The 18521-nt window shown below is 40.1% G+C and overlaps 1 protein-coding gene across 2 annotated transcripts in view; it reads right to left on the bottom strand.

The window, feature by feature from the left end:
• Nucleotides 1-7464: 7464 nt before the first annotated feature.
• SERPINE2 (serpin family E member 2) overlaps nucleotides 7465-18521 on the bottom strand; it is a 76325-nt gene continuing 65268 nt past the window's right edge. For both annotated transcript variants that reach the window (XM_078147608.1, XM_078147607.1), the window contains exons 5-9: nucleotides 14965-15163; nucleotides 14056-14156; nucleotides 11876-11962; nucleotides 9602-9685; nucleotides 7465-8124 (exon numbers count right to left, since the gene is read on the bottom strand). In XM_078147608.1, the coding sequence (XP_078003734.1) occupies nucleotides 8087-8124; nucleotides 9602-9685; nucleotides 11876-11962; nucleotides 14056-14156; nucleotides 14965-15163 (509 nt within the window). In that variant the 3' untranslated portion in view covers nucleotides 7465-8086. The remainder of the gene's footprint in view (nucleotides 8125-9601; nucleotides 9686-11875; nucleotides 11963-14055; nucleotides 14157-14964; nucleotides 15164-18521) is intronic.

The raw sequence follows: 18521 nt of genomic DNA, 5'->3' as shown, positions 1-18521 counted from the left end.
TGTGGTAAGCGTCGGGAATGCAAAAAGAAGAGTGAAGAAGTCCCTGCCCTCAAGGCTACAGTTCTCATGGAGGAGACAGCTTGTACCTGTTTTATACCGAATATATCAAACTTCAAGAACCACTGTCGTTCATCCTTCGTTTTCGAAGAGGAGCAATGATGTTATGGGTGATGTCTCGACTTGCTCGTAAATTGGATTTAAGTGGAAAAGAGTTGCACAGAATCGTCAGCCTCACTCTCTTTTCTTGAGTCATCAAAGTCTAGTGACGAGACAAAAGTGAGAAGGACTGGCGATGGCCCAGGATGCAGTGGGTGACCTCGGTGTCTTTGATGTCCGTTCCAGCTCTGAGTGCTCCACAGAGCTTGCTTCAGTTGCCTTCATGGCTATTAGAACAAGTTGTTCTCATCCTCTCATTCCACCGGGAGAAATCTTTACATGCTTGGAGCAGACGTCCCCCTGACTCACTGACCAGTCTGAGGCCTGCGGGTTACTCTCAACCTGGTTTAGCCCCTGTGCCAAGATGGTTTACCAGGGTGTGGCCACTGAGCATGCTACAGCTTCTTTAGAGCCACAGGCAGGAGTTGGGTGAGGATGGACACCAAAGATAGCTGAACACCACATCCACTCCAAGAACCATTATTAGGACCAAGAGGATACAGTATTATATCTAGTCCCTTCTCCACTAAAGAGCTGCTATTCTCTAGACATGTGGTCTGGACCAGATTCAGTCCTGGCAGTACTTGGGCTATAATGAGAATAGTTAGGTTCCCTTCTCATACTCTATGGTTCTTAAGAACCTATGCCTTGGTACTTCAGGGGGACATTCTTAGAACGTACGAGTTGTCTTAGATCTAGGGCCTTTCAAAAATAGAAGAATAAAAAGGCATTCAATGTACAATGTAAATCAAGTATGGGACAGGTATTTGTTTCCTACACACAAAAGAAATGCTCAACATAGAACATTTACAAGCACATGTTTGACAAAAGCAAAGTTGAACAGATGGCAGTAGTACTATTATGTTCTGCCAGGAATTTGAACCATCTAAACATGAAGCCGTTTGAATTATTGCTGCCTAGACATTGTACATTCTACCTTGGCTTTGCACTGTCTAAACAAACTGGTTCATGCCTTCTAATAAAACAGGCTGGGCTTGAGCCAAACCTCTCAGTAGTACTTCTTGTTTCCAAGAGTGCTAGAATAATTAATTGTTGGAGACTCCTTCCTTTGCTGTCAGTCAGCTCTAACCAAAAGGACCCAGGACCTCTGGATCACTAGAACTCACAAGATCACCTCCATACCCAGACACATCTATCATGAGATAGATGCTTATTCAAGACAAGGAAAAAAACAAACAAAAAAAGACAGCTCCAAACCCAAGCTTAGGCTTAACTAGGCTAAATATAAGTTTCAGATACCATATGGCCATGGATGTATGGTAATTAGGGTGAAAGAGAGGGCTCAGTGTTCAAGCAGAGGCTATGGTATTCATTAGATATGTTATAGTGGGGATTTCTTTGATACATGGGTTGGACTGTTTGGCCACTGAGGACACTTCTACCTCTCAAATTCTGTGATTCCATGATTCTGTAAGTCATCAGTTCTTTCTGCTCAGCTGCCAGTAAGGGGATTGCTTTGTCATCTCAGAGCATCATGCCCTTGAGCTCTGTCATACACCAGCTGGAAGCAGCTGGGAAAACACCTCTGTACATGCCAAGAGGTGGCCTCGGTTATTGCATGAAAAATGAACATAAGATTATGTAAGAAAAATGAATATAATTTGGGGAGAGAAGGCAATGGCATCTGGGGGAATCTACAAAGGTTTCATAGAGAAGGTGGTGTGTGAGCTGAGTTTTGAAAGAAACCAAGAATTCTAAGAGGTGGGGTTGAAAAGGGGAAGTATTCTAGGTATGGGGGATGGTCAATGCAAAGCCACCAAGACAAGAGATGAAGTATTATGTGTATGGAAGGGCAGGTAAACCATTAAGGCTGGATCCTAGAGTGCACAGTAGGGAGTAAGGTGGAAGAAGACTAGAAAGTAGGAAGGGGCCCATTTGTAAAGAACTTTCTGTTCCAAATAAGATTATATTTTTATCCTGGAGGTAATAGGGAGCCACTAGAATTTACTGAGTAGGGATTTGAAATTGTCAAACTTGTACTTTGGGAAAATCATTATGTATGGCATCCTTCTCCTTTTACCCATCTCTGGGTTCTGGAGTTGGTCCAGAACTGACAAGGGAAGTATAAAGAGAGGAAAGAGTTGGATTTCCATTGTACCACGGCACTATGGCCTTGAACCATTTAACCTGTAAGCATTAGCACTGTGCTTGGTACTACCCAGAATGGTGAGTATATGTTCCAGTTACTTTGCATTACAGTCACAACCTATATCTGCTTTCTTTCAGCTCTGTTCTCCAAGATTGCTCAGGGGTCTAGAGGCAGATCAGAGATTCCCTCCTGCTTCCAAAGTGTTATGGGATCTGAGAAGAACTCTGAAAGCTAGTGATGCATTGATGGGTTATGGTCCCAGAAAGTATAGTCTGAACAGGCAGAGGAAACAGCATGAGAACAACTATATAGCCATAGTCCTGGGCACCCTGAGAACACAGGTCTAGAACTAGAAGGATCTTCAGTGGCTACATAGTCTAGTAGAATTTCTGGGACACAGCAAGTATGGGGTTGAAATGCTTGAGAGGATTACAGAAAACTGAATAACAGGTCACACACATGTACTTCGAATGAGAAACTCAAAGAAAGAGAAGACTTCACTTAACAGATGAGGAAACTGAAACCCCAAGAAGTTAAATGACTTGTTAGTGGTCACATAGCTAATATTAGATGTTCATTTGAACCTATGTCCCTTGGCTTCCAAGTAAAAGGGTCTTTCCACTGTACCAGAAAGCCACCTCACCCAGGACATGGCCACAGAAGGAAGCCCTACTAGCTTAAACAGACCTCATCTATTTTTCTAGAAGTTCTTTCCAGTTCATCTCAGGAGGTGGGCAGGACTATGTAAGAATAGAGTGAAAACCAAAGATGAAAACAAGTCTTCTGTGTACCTCTTTCAATTTCCCATTTCCCTTCTGCAGTGCTTCTAAGTACTAAACTAATGCTATTGAGATTTTTCATTTTCAGAAGAACAGAAAATTATAGGGAGTACAAAGGGCCACTCCCTTGTGTCCTTTTGAAAAGCTCTCATGAATGATTTTTCAGGTGGCTTGTTTCCAATTGCCTTCCAAGGACAAAGACTTTTGTAGGCCATCAACACCATACAGCTTTACAATTATTTGGGTCAATGCCTCCTCTCTAATGTTTTTCAATGCATTGTGTTGGAGGCCCAATTGAAAGCACCACACGCGCTCAATGTGGAGATGAGTGGGTCTACCTGTCATTGTCCTTCCCACTACCACCGTTACTTTTGAAAATTGCCTGTCTTCCCTTCAAACTCAGCGTGACATCTAATCTGTGTGAGAAACCATTTGCTTTGTATGTTTAATTGCATGCACAAGCCCATATGCACACAAGTTCAGGCAAACAGCGTCAATGCCACCATCCCCCAGTGGACTATATTTTTTATTCTTGCCTTCAAATCTTTTGACTTTATTCAGTTTTCCTGAATGCAACCCCCTACCTGAGACAGCTCTCCTGCTATGAACTCTTTCAGAGTAGAAATTGTTTTATTCTATTTGTATCACCCGTGTCTAGCAGTGTTCAGCACATCCATAGTAGGTACTTAATATTTATTCATTGTTTGAGCATGGTCTAGGCTTCCCATTGCATTTTGAAAATTTCTGGGACACAGGAAGTGTGGGGTTGGGCAAAAAGTCACACCTGTACTTCAACTGAGGGACTCCTAAAAAAGAGAGGCCAAGATAGTGCCTGGGTGATTTTCTTGTTTTCTCATCATCCTGGGGTTCTAACTGGCGAGGTTGGCATATTCTTCAGGTATTTAGCTCTGGTGGTCTGGCTGGGTGGCTCTGGATTAGGGTTGGAAGACTGAAGAGAGGTAATTTGGTTTCAAATCAAGCATTCTTTTCAATATCTTAGGTTGTTCAGTTTCCACAAGCCTCAGAAACAAATCCAGTTGTATCAATGAGAACAAATCACAATGTAATGTCCTAGTAAAACTTCATTAATTCAGACCAGTTAGAAGGAAAGCCTGTTCAAGTTATAGTAGAGACACTTGGGTTCTTGTCTCTAGACCCTACCAGCTATATAATCCTGAGTCTCAATTCCTTCATCTATAAAATGAGGTCTCCAAAGTTTCTGTGCAGCAGCATTATTCGATGATTAACTACGAATGACTTAGCTCTTCTCAGCAATACAACGATCCAAGACAATTCCAAAAGACGTGATGGGAAATGCTAATCACATCCAGAGAAAGAACTATGGAGTCTGAATGCAGATCGAAGCATACTATTTTCATTTTTTTGTTTTTTCTTTCTCATGGTTTTTCCCTTTTGTTCTGATTCTTCTTTCACAACAGGACTAATGTGGAAATATGTTTACCATGATTGTACATGCATAACCTATATCAGGTTGCTTGCTGTCTTGGGAAGGGAGAAAAATTTGGAACTCAAAATTTTACAAAAATGAATGTTGAAAACTATCTTTGCATGTAATTGGAAAAAAACTATTAAGAAAAAAGAATTATATTCTCCATTTAAATTTTTTTTAAAAAAGTTTCTTTGCTAAATTCTGTGACAATTCTATAGTGATCTAATTGGAACTCAGTTTCCTTATTTGTAAAAGAAGGGAAGGGGAGATCATATGCTTCCTATGGTTCTTTCCTTCCAGCTCTAAATCTTGTTTCTAAAGTCATTTCTATCCCCAATTGATAAATGGTCAAAGGATATGAACAGGCAGTTTTCAGAAGAAGAAATTAAAGCTGTCTATCGTCATATGAAAGAATGCTCTAAATCACTATTGACTAGAGAAATGCAAATCAAAACAACTCTGAGGTACTACATCACACCTATCAGATTGGTTAACATGACAAAACAGGAAAATGATAAATGCTGCAGAACATGTGGGAAAAGTAGAACACTAATGCTTTGTTGGTGGAGTTGTGAACTAATCCAACCATTCTGGAGAGCAATTTGCAACTATGCCCAAAGGGGTATAAAACTGTGCATAACCTTTGACCCAGCAATACCACTTCTAGGTCTGTATCCCAAAGAGATCATACAAATGGGAAAAGGACTCACATATACAAAAATATTTATAGCAGCTTTTGTTGTGATGGCAAAGAATTGGAAATTGAGAGGATGCCCATCGGTTGGGGAACGGCTGAACAAGTTGTGATATATGAATGTAATGGAATATTATTGTTCCATAAGAAATGATGAGCAGGCAGACTTCAGAAAAACCTGGAAAGACTTATATGAACTGATGCTGATTGAAGTGAGCAGAATCAGAAGAACACTGTATATAGTAACAGCCACCTTGTATTATGACTAACTTTGATAGACTTATCTTTTCTTAGCAATGCAAGGATCTAAGGCATCTCCAAAAGACTCATGATGGAAATGCTGTCCACATACAGAAAAAGAACTATGGAGTCTAAATGGAGATCAAAGCATATTATTTGCTCTCTCTCTGGTTTTTTTTTTGTTTGTTTCTTCTTTCTCGTGGTTTCTCCCATTGGTTCTAATTCTTCTTTACAAGATGACTAATATGAAAATAGTTTTAATATGAAGGCATATGTTAAACCTATATCAATTTACATGCTGTCTTGGGGTGGAGAGATAGGGAGAAAATTTGGAACTCAAAATCTTATGGAATAGAATATTGAAAACTAAAAATCAATCAATAAATTTATTATTCAAAAAAAGAAAAAAAAGGTGAGCTAGAAAATAGACCCATCCAGCCAGTAATTATCTCATGATAAACCTGAAGAGTTACACTCATATCCAGGAGACAGTACTAGAGATTGCCCATGTAAAATGTCTCCTGTATGTCATTATATAAGTTTAATAGAGCACATATTATTATATACATGAGTTATGCTTATTTTATTGTTGCCATCATGTTAATTTGATTATGTACCAGTACTATTTGTAGTATAGCAATATTCATTTGTTAATTGTGTTGCCCAGAGTTGATTTGTACACACAGTAATTATTTTAGTTTTATGGGCTATTGGTACTGATATGCTTTTTTGCTGTTTATGGTTATTTGCTTTCTGCTATGGATATGATTAGTCTCCAAAGCTGCTTGTACTATGTCCTACGTGGAACTAAGCCATTTTGTCACTGATGTGTGCTGTTAAATCATGCTTTGTACAGCAAAAAAAAAAAAGTCATGTCTACATGGAGTCCAAGGATAAGGGAAACTAAGTGTCTTACAGACTCCAGTAATTTAATAAACCGCTGAAAACTGCATGTAATTACCACACTTTTGCATGTAAACACCACACTTTTGCATGTAAACAGCTGGTGAAAGAAGCCCTGCAGCCAACTCCTAAGTCTTCGTTTTTTAAGTAAGCATTCCTCTGGCTTCTACTCTTTGCTTAGCCAATGGTATTTTAAAATAACTGATGTAAAGCAGTAAACTTCCACTCAGTCAGCACACTGGCATTATTGCAAGTTGTAAATTAGCTCAGTTCCAAGTCTGATGTTTTCATGTACACATTGAAGGGTGACAAATAGAACCTGTGGATTGAAGAAGTGGGAGGAAAAGTCCAGGAGAAAAATCATATTTATAAATTGTGGTGAGAAACCTCTAAAAGTATTCTGCCTGTGTTAGGCATAGTCAGGGTTTTAAGAAGTCCCTTAATCAAAACGGAAAGGAATTTGTGGTAACATTAGCCTTATGAAAATTGTTTATAAGTTTACCTTAGAAAACTAGGATTTCAAAGAGCATTGAAAGAGTCTTGGTATAAAAAGAAAAAAGAAAAGAAAAGAAAAGAAAAAAACCCACTCTCTCAAGTTACCAAAGTTACCACTTCTTCATTTGGTACTTGCTACAGAAGAGTGTCTTCCCTTGGCTGGAAGCCTAAACAGACTTCTCTTGGGGTTGGGGTTGTGGGGAGGGGTGCAGAGGAGATTAAAACGGGTCACCTTTCAGACCACTCTGCAATCCTAGATGAACAAAGAAGCATTGAAGGACTGAATTAAGTTTTAGCTGTCGGGCTTGGAGGAAAAAGGAGATGAAAGATGTGGAGGTGTTGGATTTTTTGTTGTTTTGGTAAGGGCAGAGGAAAAGCTTGCTGTCAGATCAAAGTATCACTGCTCTGTGGTCCTACTCCCACAAATCTTTTGTCTTATTTTCAAATGCTAGAAAAAAGCACAAAGGATTTTTTTTGGGGAGGGGGATGAGGTTTGAAGGAGCATTTTTTCCCACTGTTTACAAACACTTTATTGTTTCCTTTGTACAAAATACAAAAATGCAAGTCCAGGAAAAATCACACTCCAGCAAGGGCAGGCCCACCACAGAATAGCAAACCTTGTCTAGCAAAGACGCCATTGGTTCATTTAAGTTTATTTTAGTGAATACATGCATTATAGAAAACAAAAACAAAACACACAAAAGGCTGAGAGTTGAGTTATTTGTCCCCCAAATGCTTACTGTCAAGTCTTTGAGGGGCAAAGAAGAGAATTAAAAAGGCATCCAACAATTTTTTTCCATAGAAAAAAAGTCAACACTATCACAAAAATTTTAGTCACACTGGTTAAACTGCTTCTCCCAAAGCCACAGCTTCAAAAAAAATTTAAAAAAAAAAATCCCGAACCTGACAGTAAATACTCAAGAGGTTTGTTAACCTAGGTAACCATTCAGTAGTCTGAAGAATCTTTTAAACATTTTGAAGTCTTAAGCCTTTCTATTCACTCCTTGCAATGCTCCAACCATCCCTATCCTTCTCCCCCTTGGACATTTAGCCCAGAACAGCAATGCTTCTACAGCGGAAGCGCTATTAAAAAAAAAAAAAACAGCCAAATTTCCTAAGACCTAGTTTTGGAACAGAGTCAGAGTAATGTACAAAAATATTCAACAGAACTATTAAAGATGTAGTCAAGGAGTCTTTCCTTCACAGCAAAGGAGTTTTTGCCTCTCAAAGAAAAACTGCATTTTTTTTTTGCATATTCTTTAGGGTTTGTTTATTTGTCCCATGAATAAAACGGCACCTAGAGAAGTAAAGAGGGGGAAAAAAAGCTGTTACACAGTTCATGAAAAAACTCTCAATCCTTATTCATTCATTTGTTAATTTTTTTTTTTGAGACTAGATATCCCTGTCTAGCCTAGGCATGAAGTACAGGGGCTTCTGGGGCTACAGGCAAGGAGACATGGAGATGACCTTGGGTTCTCGAAGTCTATGCCTCTAGAACAAAAGCTTTTGTAGGTCCTCATTAGCTGCAAAAATCCAGCCCAGGGCTGGCAACCAAGTGTCGGCTGAGGACCTGCTTTTTATCAGAGGGGTAGCTGGCCACCAGGTAACAAAGGTGGTTGTCTACAGCAACCTATGAAAACAGATACTATGGCATTCAGGAGTTGTGATAAAACGGATCCAAATACTGGATTCTTCCAAACCTGGTTTTCATAAAACCTGATCGTGACCTCTGATCACTGGAGCACAGAGCTGGGGCTACTTCATTCTTTGTATCTGTATATACAAAGCCTGGTACACAGCAGGCCCTTTCAAAATGCTTGTTGATCGACTGATCTAATCCAACCCCCTCATTCTGGAGATGATAAAACTGAAGCCTAGAGAGGTTAAGTGACTTGCCAATGTTTTAAATGGCAGAACTGGTCCTCTCTGACTCTGATCTTTCCACTCCACAAGGTTGTAGAGTCATAGATGATAGTAAAGATTATAGGGTAGGAAGGGATTATGAAAAGTAGAATGACATTCAAAGTGATTAAGACAAAGAACAAAGACGATGATAATGAATCATTTGAATCATAATAATGAATAATAATGAATCAAATTTGAATCATAAGGAACAGGAAAACCTTTTTCTATTTCTAGGAAAGTATGTATTATCACTTCAATAATTTTATCTGTGTATTAGAAATATCTCTAAATCTCTATACGCATATCTCTATCTCCCTACTCTCCTTTTAAAGAGATTTCATTTTAGTTGCTTGGCCTGTATTTGGACCAGTATGGCAATATATGAAAGACATGCTAGATTAAAGTCTACAGTCAATGAACATGTTAAGTATGGGTCAGAGTGTTGCAACATGTTCACTGGTGTTACACAAAAAGGTGAAATTTCCTACTAAATTTGATCACTACCTCTAAGCCTTTGGAAAATCCAGATGGTTTTAGTTTCAAGCCTTTAAAATGTTATGCCTGCCCTAAATGATTACAAAAAGAAACCTACCTACGATTCTGCCAAATTTTGAAAGGTCCCATCATTCTCTGGCAGCATGCTGCCACAAATGAGCTCTTGCCAAAAAGTTTCCTAGATTTAAAAACACCACCCTGAAGATCTTCAAGGTTGATTGACATAGTATACAAAAGCTAGGTAATTGCTGCCATATAGTAATTACAGTATTAAGTCGAACAGTCCTTGGGCTATAAGCCTTGATAGAGCTATTCTCCCCACATACATCTTTGCTAACATTCAGTACATGATAGAATCAGTAGTAATCACTTACCTGTAGGATTGTGTCGAATGAAAAATATAAATGGTCTGTCTACTATAAACCAAGGAGGTGATGACCTTGCTATTAGAATGGCAGCTAAGAAAAAAAGAGAAAAAGGTATGAAAAAACAAGAGGAAAATGTCAGTAATCTAAAGAAGACATAGGGGGAAAGGGGGTTGGGGTGGAATTAATATTTCTCTTACTAGAGAACCAAGTCACACCAGGCTCTTTCCTCCCACCCCTTGTCAGATATGGTTTGGTGAGAATGATTTGACACATGGTGACACCTTTGTTAATGTCATTGCCTTTGTTTATAATGCCTCCCCATCCTCTTTTAGTCTGCCCACCTGGTAAGCATCCTTTAAGGCCTTTTTTGAGCTGCCACCTCTATGAAGTCTTCTCTGACCTCTCTAGCCCACTATGACTGCTTTTTTTATAATACTCAGATGCCATTTATTTTACACTGATGATATATAATCTTGCAAGTAAACTTATTTTTTTGTGACTCTATCCAGTCCTCCTCCAGTCTAGTCTGTAAGACCATTAAAAACAAGGAGTGTGCCTTATACTATTGTCTCTTCCCTTCCTGACCCATCTTCTCCCCATCTTGCCGCTCTTGTCCCTTACATATGACTCATTGATACACTGCTTATTTTAATCTACTAAAAACCAACTCTATAATAACGAGGTTCTGTTGCTCTTTTAATGACTAACAAGTCATTTTTTTCCCTTTTTTTTGGTAAGGCAATCAGGGTTAAATGACTTGCCCAGAGTCACACAGCTACTAAGTTTCAAGTGTCAGAGTCCAGATTTGATCAACTACAGTCTTACTATTATACGTTTATATTTTATCAGTGTTAGTCAAACAGCAACTTTTTTTCCCCTTCTTATTCAGTTCAGGGACCATGACTCAGAACTAAATATTAACATAAAATTCAAAATATAATAATTTACAAAAGAAAAAAAAGCATGCCTTCAGACTTTCCTAACCTTCCAGATGTCCAGGACTTTTTATCACTATCCTTTAAAATACAACTGAAAACAAAAGTGTACTTAATCCAACCTGGATTAGGGCCTAGATTCAGAGACCAAAATATATTAACGAAGGCTGCAGTTGTTATGAAGGTTTGTACTTTGTGACACTGCCTAGTTTGGGGGGATCTGTTTCAGCTAAAAAAAATTCCAGCTACTTCTCTAGTTTTATAATCTTGGGTATGTGTACTCCCCCCTTCCCCCCACTGGAATGTCATCTCCTGGAGAGTAGAGATCATTTCATTGTTTGTATTTGTGGCCTCAGTTTCTAGCAGTGTATCTGGCATACACTAGGTGCTTAATCAATCAAATTCTTAGGCAGTTTGAGGTGCCTGGGATACACATAAAAGAATGAAACAATTCCTATGTGCAAGGAGCTCATCTAACCATTAATCCTCATTGACTGCTGGACAGATGGAGAAATTAAGTGAACGACTCACTGATTTTTGCTCTTCTCCTACATTACACAAACGATGGGGGGGGAAAAGTAGATTTGGCATCGCAATGATCAAGATTGGAAAGATGACTCAAACATAGTTAGCTGTGGAGAGAAAAGTCATGTGTTCTCTGCTTCTCTAATAATAATGAAGATGGTGATGATGATAACTAGCATTTATGTTGCATTTTAAGGTCTGCCAAGTGCTTTACATGTCATCTCATTTGATCCTCACAATAACCCTGGGGGGTAAGTGCTATCATTACCATTGCCATTTTATAGATGAGGAAACTGAGGCAAGCAGAGGTTAAGTGATTAGCCAAGCTATTAAGCATATCTGAGGCTGGATCTGAATTCAAGTCTTTCTGACTCCAGGTCCACGGCACTATCTAGATGATTCTTTCTGATTGTCTGTCTGCCCGTCTTTACCCTGCATCTTTACCCTCAGCTTTCTGGGCTGTTAACTTTGTGCTAACACACACAGGGCAGGAGCTGTGGCTTATCTCAACTTTCCCTCTTCCCCAGTGTGGTGCCCTGCACACAGCAGACTGTCAATGAAAGGTTGCTGAATGGATGAACCACATAGCTGGGATTTATCAGACAGAGGTCAACCCTTCACTTTGCTTTGGACAGAGAGGGAGGTTACTTCGCACTAGAGAAAGAATACGTTCTGCCGCCTCTGGATCATGGTCTGAAAAGTACGGCCTCTCCTAGCATCCAAAGTGAAGAACGACCATGAGCAGGAGCCACGCTTGCTTCTCCGGCCCAGCAGCTGGAGGAGGGCTGCACGGCGTCCGCACTCCGCACTCCGCACTTACTTGTCGCCGCGGAAGCTTTGGTTCCATCTTCACTCACTTCGATTTTTGCTTTTTGCACAATGTGAGAAACATGAAGGTTTCCTGATCCTGTTCAGGCAAAACAAAGTAAGATTGAATTTTAAGTCAAACCACTGCTGGTCTCTGTGGTTGGGCTAGTGTGTACAAAACCCACGCAAGTTATCATTCTTACAGACCGCTAGGTGGTGCCGTGGAGAGAATGCTGCACCGGGAGCTGAAGAACTGAGTTCAAATCCAGCCTCTGACATTTGCTAGCTCTGGGACTCTGGGCAAGCCACTTAACCCGATGTCTGCCTCAGTTTCCTCATCTGTAAAATGGAGATAACAGCAGCACCCACCTCCTAGGGTTGTTGTGAGGATCAAATGAAATAATATTTGTAAAGTGCTTAATGCAGTGCCTAGCACATAGCAGACACTGTATAAAGGCCTAGCTATTTATTATTACCATTATTCTTGAAGGTGGCAGGGGAGGTAATAGGGTGAGCCAATGACTAAAGTTTATTGTCGCAGTGTCACCTCAGATAATTTTAAGTCTCTGCTGAATTATACAACAATTCTATGGACTGAAAGGAACCTTAATGACCAGCAAATAAAACCCCTTAATTTTACAGATGAGGAAACTGAGGGCCAGAGAAGTGGCTTAGTGAGATGAGAAGTCATGTAGCAGGAGTCAAATGACCTTAAACTTTCCATTCAGAGGTGACTGATGCCCCATAGATCATGAGAGCATAAATTCTGAACTAAAAGAGACAGTAGAGATTATCTAATCCAACCTCATTTTACAGATGAGGAAACTGAGGGCCAGTGAGGCTAATTGGCTTGCTCAAGGTCACACAGACTGTAAGAAGTGGGAACAGGGAATGAAACCCAAGTTCTCTGACTCCAAACGTTTGCAACATCATTCTTTCCACTGTACCCCAAACACTTCTCCAAGAGCTCAAGAGGACCTTCACAAGGGAGCTCTGTGCATAGCATTCCCACCACCATCAGCATCAGCATCCATTTCACACATGGATGACAAAGTCATAGGCACAGCATCCTTATTAAAGTGCTCTGTCAAACCCACGTAGGCAGCTGCTGTTTCACATTGTCAGGCACATCTGTCACCTGGTAGGTATATACAGCTGGGGGTGGGGGTGGGGAGAGAACACCCACAGCTGTATCCTGATTGATGGATTAATGATAATTGGTTGAGTTCTTAATCTTTGAGGGGAATGACTATATATATATATGCATGTATGTATATATACACACATACATAATCTATATACATACATATAAACATACACATATATGTGCAAAGTGTTTAGATATTTTTACTTCCAAAAATGAAAGAACAAATTCAAAATTTTAAGAGGTAAAATATACATATATATGTATTGAGATCACCCCTTTTAAATATTATTTTGGGGGGAAAGTTACATAAAGTGAGATACAATAAGTGTAATTTCAAACCTGTAAATCTTAAAAGTGGTTGCAAAAGGAACATTTTTCTCTTAATTCAAAGCAAACTATAATCAAGCTCATCTTTGGGATTTCATTTCAAATTCACAGATACAAACATACTTGAAACAGAACTTCTGGATTCAGGATAATCCTATAGCTACCAACCTCACACTTGAGCATTTGAAAAGACTAACAATGAACCCAGAGCTTTGAGATACTGGGAGGAATGTAAAAGGCAGAGTCAAATAGCTTGGATGCCCACTTTACAAAATGAAAGTCTTCCAGAACTTAAAGATTAAGTTCTGATAAGTTTAATCAAGTGTTTATGTAAGATTATAATTATCATCAATATTCAATTGGACCATTTTGTCTTGTCTATAGCACGAAAATTAAAATTTGAATTGGTCACCTAGAGAGTTGTAACATATGTTAAATTCTGGTTGCTTCCCATGTAAGTGAATGTAAAGGATCTACAATTCTCAGATGCGAATTCTTTCCCTCTTCCTAGTCAGAATCTGCAAGGACATTAGTAGGTACCTCATAGGCAGCTGCTGAGACACACACGTGCCCAGAGCACATAGCCAGAAATTCTCAAAGGTGGGATTTGAACCCCAGTCTTCTTGACTTAAAGCCCAGCCCTGTATCTTATCTACTAGCGCCTTTACTCCTAACTGAAAGCACAGGCTCATTTAGGAACTAAAACTTGTCGAACATACTTGTTATTTTGGCAAAATTTGCCTTCGATGAATCAAACATGTCAGTAATGCCAAGAGCCTTCAGGGACTCCTTCAGATCGAGTTTTGCTACTGCTGTGAATCTGGTACAAGAGAAGGAAATAAAAAAAACCCAAAAAACAGAACAAACGTACTATTAGAATTCAACAAAGAAACAACCTAGGAAATAAATGGTTAGTACCCAGCGGCAAATTTAAAAATAGGAATTTTAACTGGCATCTTTATTTTTAAGCCCCAAATTTAAATATCAAGCAAATAAAAGCAATCCCTAACAATGGCATTACAGACAATCTGTACATATGAAAAGGAAGCAAGGGAGAAAAAGCTCAGTGTCCTCTTCTACTTAAGCCTGGGGGGCAGGGTAGGGAAAGGGAAAGAGACTCCAAAGTATTCTCTTTATCATCTAATTCAGAGCACATGGGAAATGTATGACGTAGAATGAATGCTTCTCCATCGGTAGATGGAGGTGACTGTAACAAACTAGGTCCAGGAATACCTAGCCTAACTTCTTGGCAAACAGTTGATGCTTCAGGGAAGAAATATGTTCTCAGCACCCCAAATTGGAGGTCTCTGAGATTCACAATCCAAGAGCCGAAGGTGACTTCTATGTTCAGGAGTCTAACCATTCTCATTTTGTGAGCAGAGAAAATGGAGGTTCAAAGAGATGTAAATGACTTGCCCAAAGTCACACAACCTATAAATGGCGGCTCTGTGACCAGAACCCAGATCACATGACTCTCAGTGTACTAGATGTCCTTTCTACCAGACCATTCTAACTCTAGTGGTAAGTCTATTTCTGAGTTCCATCTGTCACCCAAATTTAATCCAACAAATGTCTGTTGAGCACTTCCATCCAATAAGCTTTTGACTTCAGTACAAAGTGCTACTTACTTGGGCAGAATCAGCTGCACCCTCTTTGGTACCATGTTAGTCATCCAGCTCTGTATTGTCTTGGTGCTGATGTGAGGGATGATGGCAGAGAGTGGGGTGGTGCTCTCTGTTGGCAGGGCAATCAACATGCTGATGCTTTCTCCGTGGTAAGGCAGTTCAATGAAATTGTACCATAAATCATTAGGTGTGCTTGCTGACCCTAAACAGGGAAAAAGAAATCAGTCAGCTTCAGTACAGCCTCTATGGTTTCCTAGAAATCCACAGACTGTCCTACTCCCGTGTGCAATGGTGCCAACAGAAAGCAACAAAGTGTTCACTAGGACATCCCCCAGGGGAAGAGAGCAATTCACGTTGACATTTCCTCTCCATAGACAATGGCTCCCTTGAAGGAACAAGGCCAAGTATAATTACATCTTCATGCCCCGTGCAGCTTTACATTTCTTCAAATTAAAAGGATGCCTGAATAACATAGCTACTGTGTTTCACAATCACCGCATTTGTCCTGGTGTGGAATTCAGCTGAAATGCAAGGGCAGAGACCTTGTGAAAAAAGAGTGAATCCAGGCTGCCATGGTGTCAATCCATTTGCCATAGGTTGCGAACAGGAGGATAACAAGGGATGTTTTCCATTCATTTCTGTAGCCATCCTAGTAAACGCATCCAGAGTCCGTAAAGATACACAAAACGGTGACTAATAGATTTGTGTTTAACCTCTAGAGCTGGCCCATTACTAAATACAGTATATGTGTATATAACTACCCACTGAGCTGGTCCATCAGTACATGCAGATTGGATAATGTGCTGTGCTTTGAATTGGGAAGAATAGATTGGAGTGACTTTGAGGAACTATGCAGTACTTTCAATGACCCTTCTCCAAGATTCTCCTTGAAGTGAAAGTGCATCTTTTTAACATCAACATTCTTCTAGTGATGCTGTAAGCCTGGGAGTCATAAAAGGCCACAATCTCCAGCCGACTTGTAGCTGAAGCCTTCCTCGTGTGCAGTCTCCCCCATCAGAATGTGAGCTCATGAAGAACAGGGACTGACTCCTCTCTTTGTATACCCGGCACATAGTAAGTGTTTACTAAATGCTTTTTACTCATTCATCCCCCAAACAGCAATGTACATCAGTGTTTATACGCCCTGGACAATTATCTGTTAGCCCCTTCAATAAATGCCATATATTATTCACTGTACCTATAGCATGCTTTAAAGCAGAAATGTCAAACACATAGCCTGGGGAGTGAAATAGCCTCCTGAGTGAAATCCAAACCAGATTAAAACATAATTGGTAAATATTTAACAACTGAACATTGATAATATGCATATATGTTTTCTAAGTCAATATGCACTTCTGGGGAGCTTTAGGTATAGTTTAGTGGTGTCTGTTTCTATCTGAGCTTGACATCACTACTTTTAAGTCTGGAGGCTGATCAAGGTGAGATAAGAGTTAAATCAGAAGATTGGGTCATAAACAACTCCACCATGCTGTATGAGCTCATGACCACCTGTGCAGGTGACAGTTTCTCAGAAGTCAAACCAAAGCAATGAAGAAGAATCTCCAAATCTCTATGAGAACAGGCTCAAAGCCAGCCATATGAAGGGTCGAATTCTCTTTCCGTTTTCCTTCCCAATCAATTATAATGCTCAAAACTTCTAAAATGCGGACTTTAAAGTGGAGGTAAACAGAAACCACCTTGCTTCCTCAGTGATAACCTGACCGCCATGCCCCCTTCCCAACTCTTGCAAATCAAGGCAGAGAGAACATTTCCTGTACAAAAGGAAAAAGCTATAGAACTAGCTTAAAAGGAGGTCCACATCACCACCCTAACCTGGATGAAGCCTTCGTGGACCACAGGATTCTTCCAGTTTTCAGCCCTCCTTCAGTTGGCTTTATGGAAAATCCTTTATTAATCTCAGTCTGATCTCATTCCACTTCCAGGCACTCTTTATTATAGCCTTAATGGTCTACTTGCTGTTCTTCACACTCAGCATTCTATCTTCCACCACTATACCTTCATGCTGGCCATTGTTCTGTGCCTGAAATCTCTCCATCTACCCCTCTGCTTCCTAGAACCCCCTATATCAAGTACCAACTTCTCCATGAAGTCTTTTTTTTTTGTGAGGCAATCAGGGTTAAGTGACTCGCCCAGGATCACACAGCTAGTAAGTGTCAAGTGTCTGAGGACAGATTTGAACTCCTGATTCCAAGGCCGGAACTCTATTCACTACGCCACCTAGCTGCCCCTCCATGAAGTCTTTCTCGACCTGTACTTCCTCCCTGTACTGCTGTCCATCCCAGCTCCAAGTGCTTTCTCCCAAAAGGCCTTTGTATCATATGTGTGTATATGTTTTTGAAGAGGACCAATTACATTACAGAGTGATGTCTTGACTTGTGTGTGAATTGGATTTAAGTGAGAGTTACACAAAGTCATTCTCTCTCTTTCTGAGTATTCAAAATCCAGTGGCAGGACAAAAATCAAGACAACCAGTGATGGCCTGGGATACAGTGGATGACTTTGGTGTCCTTGATGCCTGACCAAGCTTTAAGTGCTCCACACTGGATTCTGAGAAAATGCATTTTGCTTGATGGATAATATTGCATATTGATTGATATCAAACTGAGGTGTGGGTTTTTTTTTTTGCCCTCTCTTCCCAGCGTGGATACTGTATAAGCCCATAATTACTCCTTTGGAAAGGCCTTCCCAGACAAAGGTAGGAATCTAAATAGATAGAGGGGAAACTGATCAAGTCTTCTCATTTTAAATACTCCTAGGGGCAGCCTTGGAATCAGGAGGACCTGAGGTCAAATCCAGCCTCAGTCACTTGACACTTAATAGCTTTGTGACGCTGGGCAAGTCATTTAACCCCGATTGCCTCACAAAAAAAAGCAAAAAAACCCCACAACAAAACAAACCCCACAAAATAAACAAACAAAACCCTCCTAGAACTCATGTAAATAGCCTTCATTAAAATGGATGCAGTAAGTGGCCCTCATTTAAGAGTTTCGCAGTAGGTGTGTGAGGGTATGACAACTGGTCAGTGAAGAACCACACAAAGGGAACCATGTAAAGAAGACCAGAAATCCTAATGACTAGAAAAAGCCATGGGCCAGTCATGTAGCAAGAGGAAGGGATGACTGATGAAGAGTACATGTGTCCAGCTATTATCCCGCCCATGTCAAGGGACCTAATGAGAAGGTCCACAGGACTTAAGTGGGTGAATTGCTGCCCATCAATGACACAACAGATCCATCAACAAAGTGACATATCAAAGGACTTTTGTAGAGCGCTTTCCTAATCTTCCTACGGTATATGAGTAGTACAAATACTATTTTCCTTTGTTTTACAGATAAGTAAACGGGCATTTAGAGGTGAGGTGACTAGTTCAAGGTCATAGATAGCAAGTTACAGAGCTAAGACTGTCAACACCATATCTGGTGTTCCCCCCACCTCTCTAAACTATATTAACTTCAGAGGCAGAATAGTACTGTTGGTAGAAAGCTGGTGTCAGGGTCACAAAAACCTGGGTTCAAGCTCTGTCTCTGACACTTACTGGC

Source organism: Phascolarctos cinereus, unplaced genomic scaffold, assembly GCF_003287225.1.
Source record: "Phascolarctos cinereus isolate Bilbo 61053 unplaced genomic scaffold, phaCin_HiC Scaffold_7;HRSCAF=346, whole genome shotgun sequence".
NCBI classification, from domain to species: Eukaryota; Metazoa; Chordata; class Mammalia; order Diprotodontia; family Phascolarctidae; genus Phascolarctos; species Phascolarctos cinereus.
Note: the sequence above shows the minus strand (reverse complement) of the source record. Positions and strands in the feature narration are given on the sequence as shown.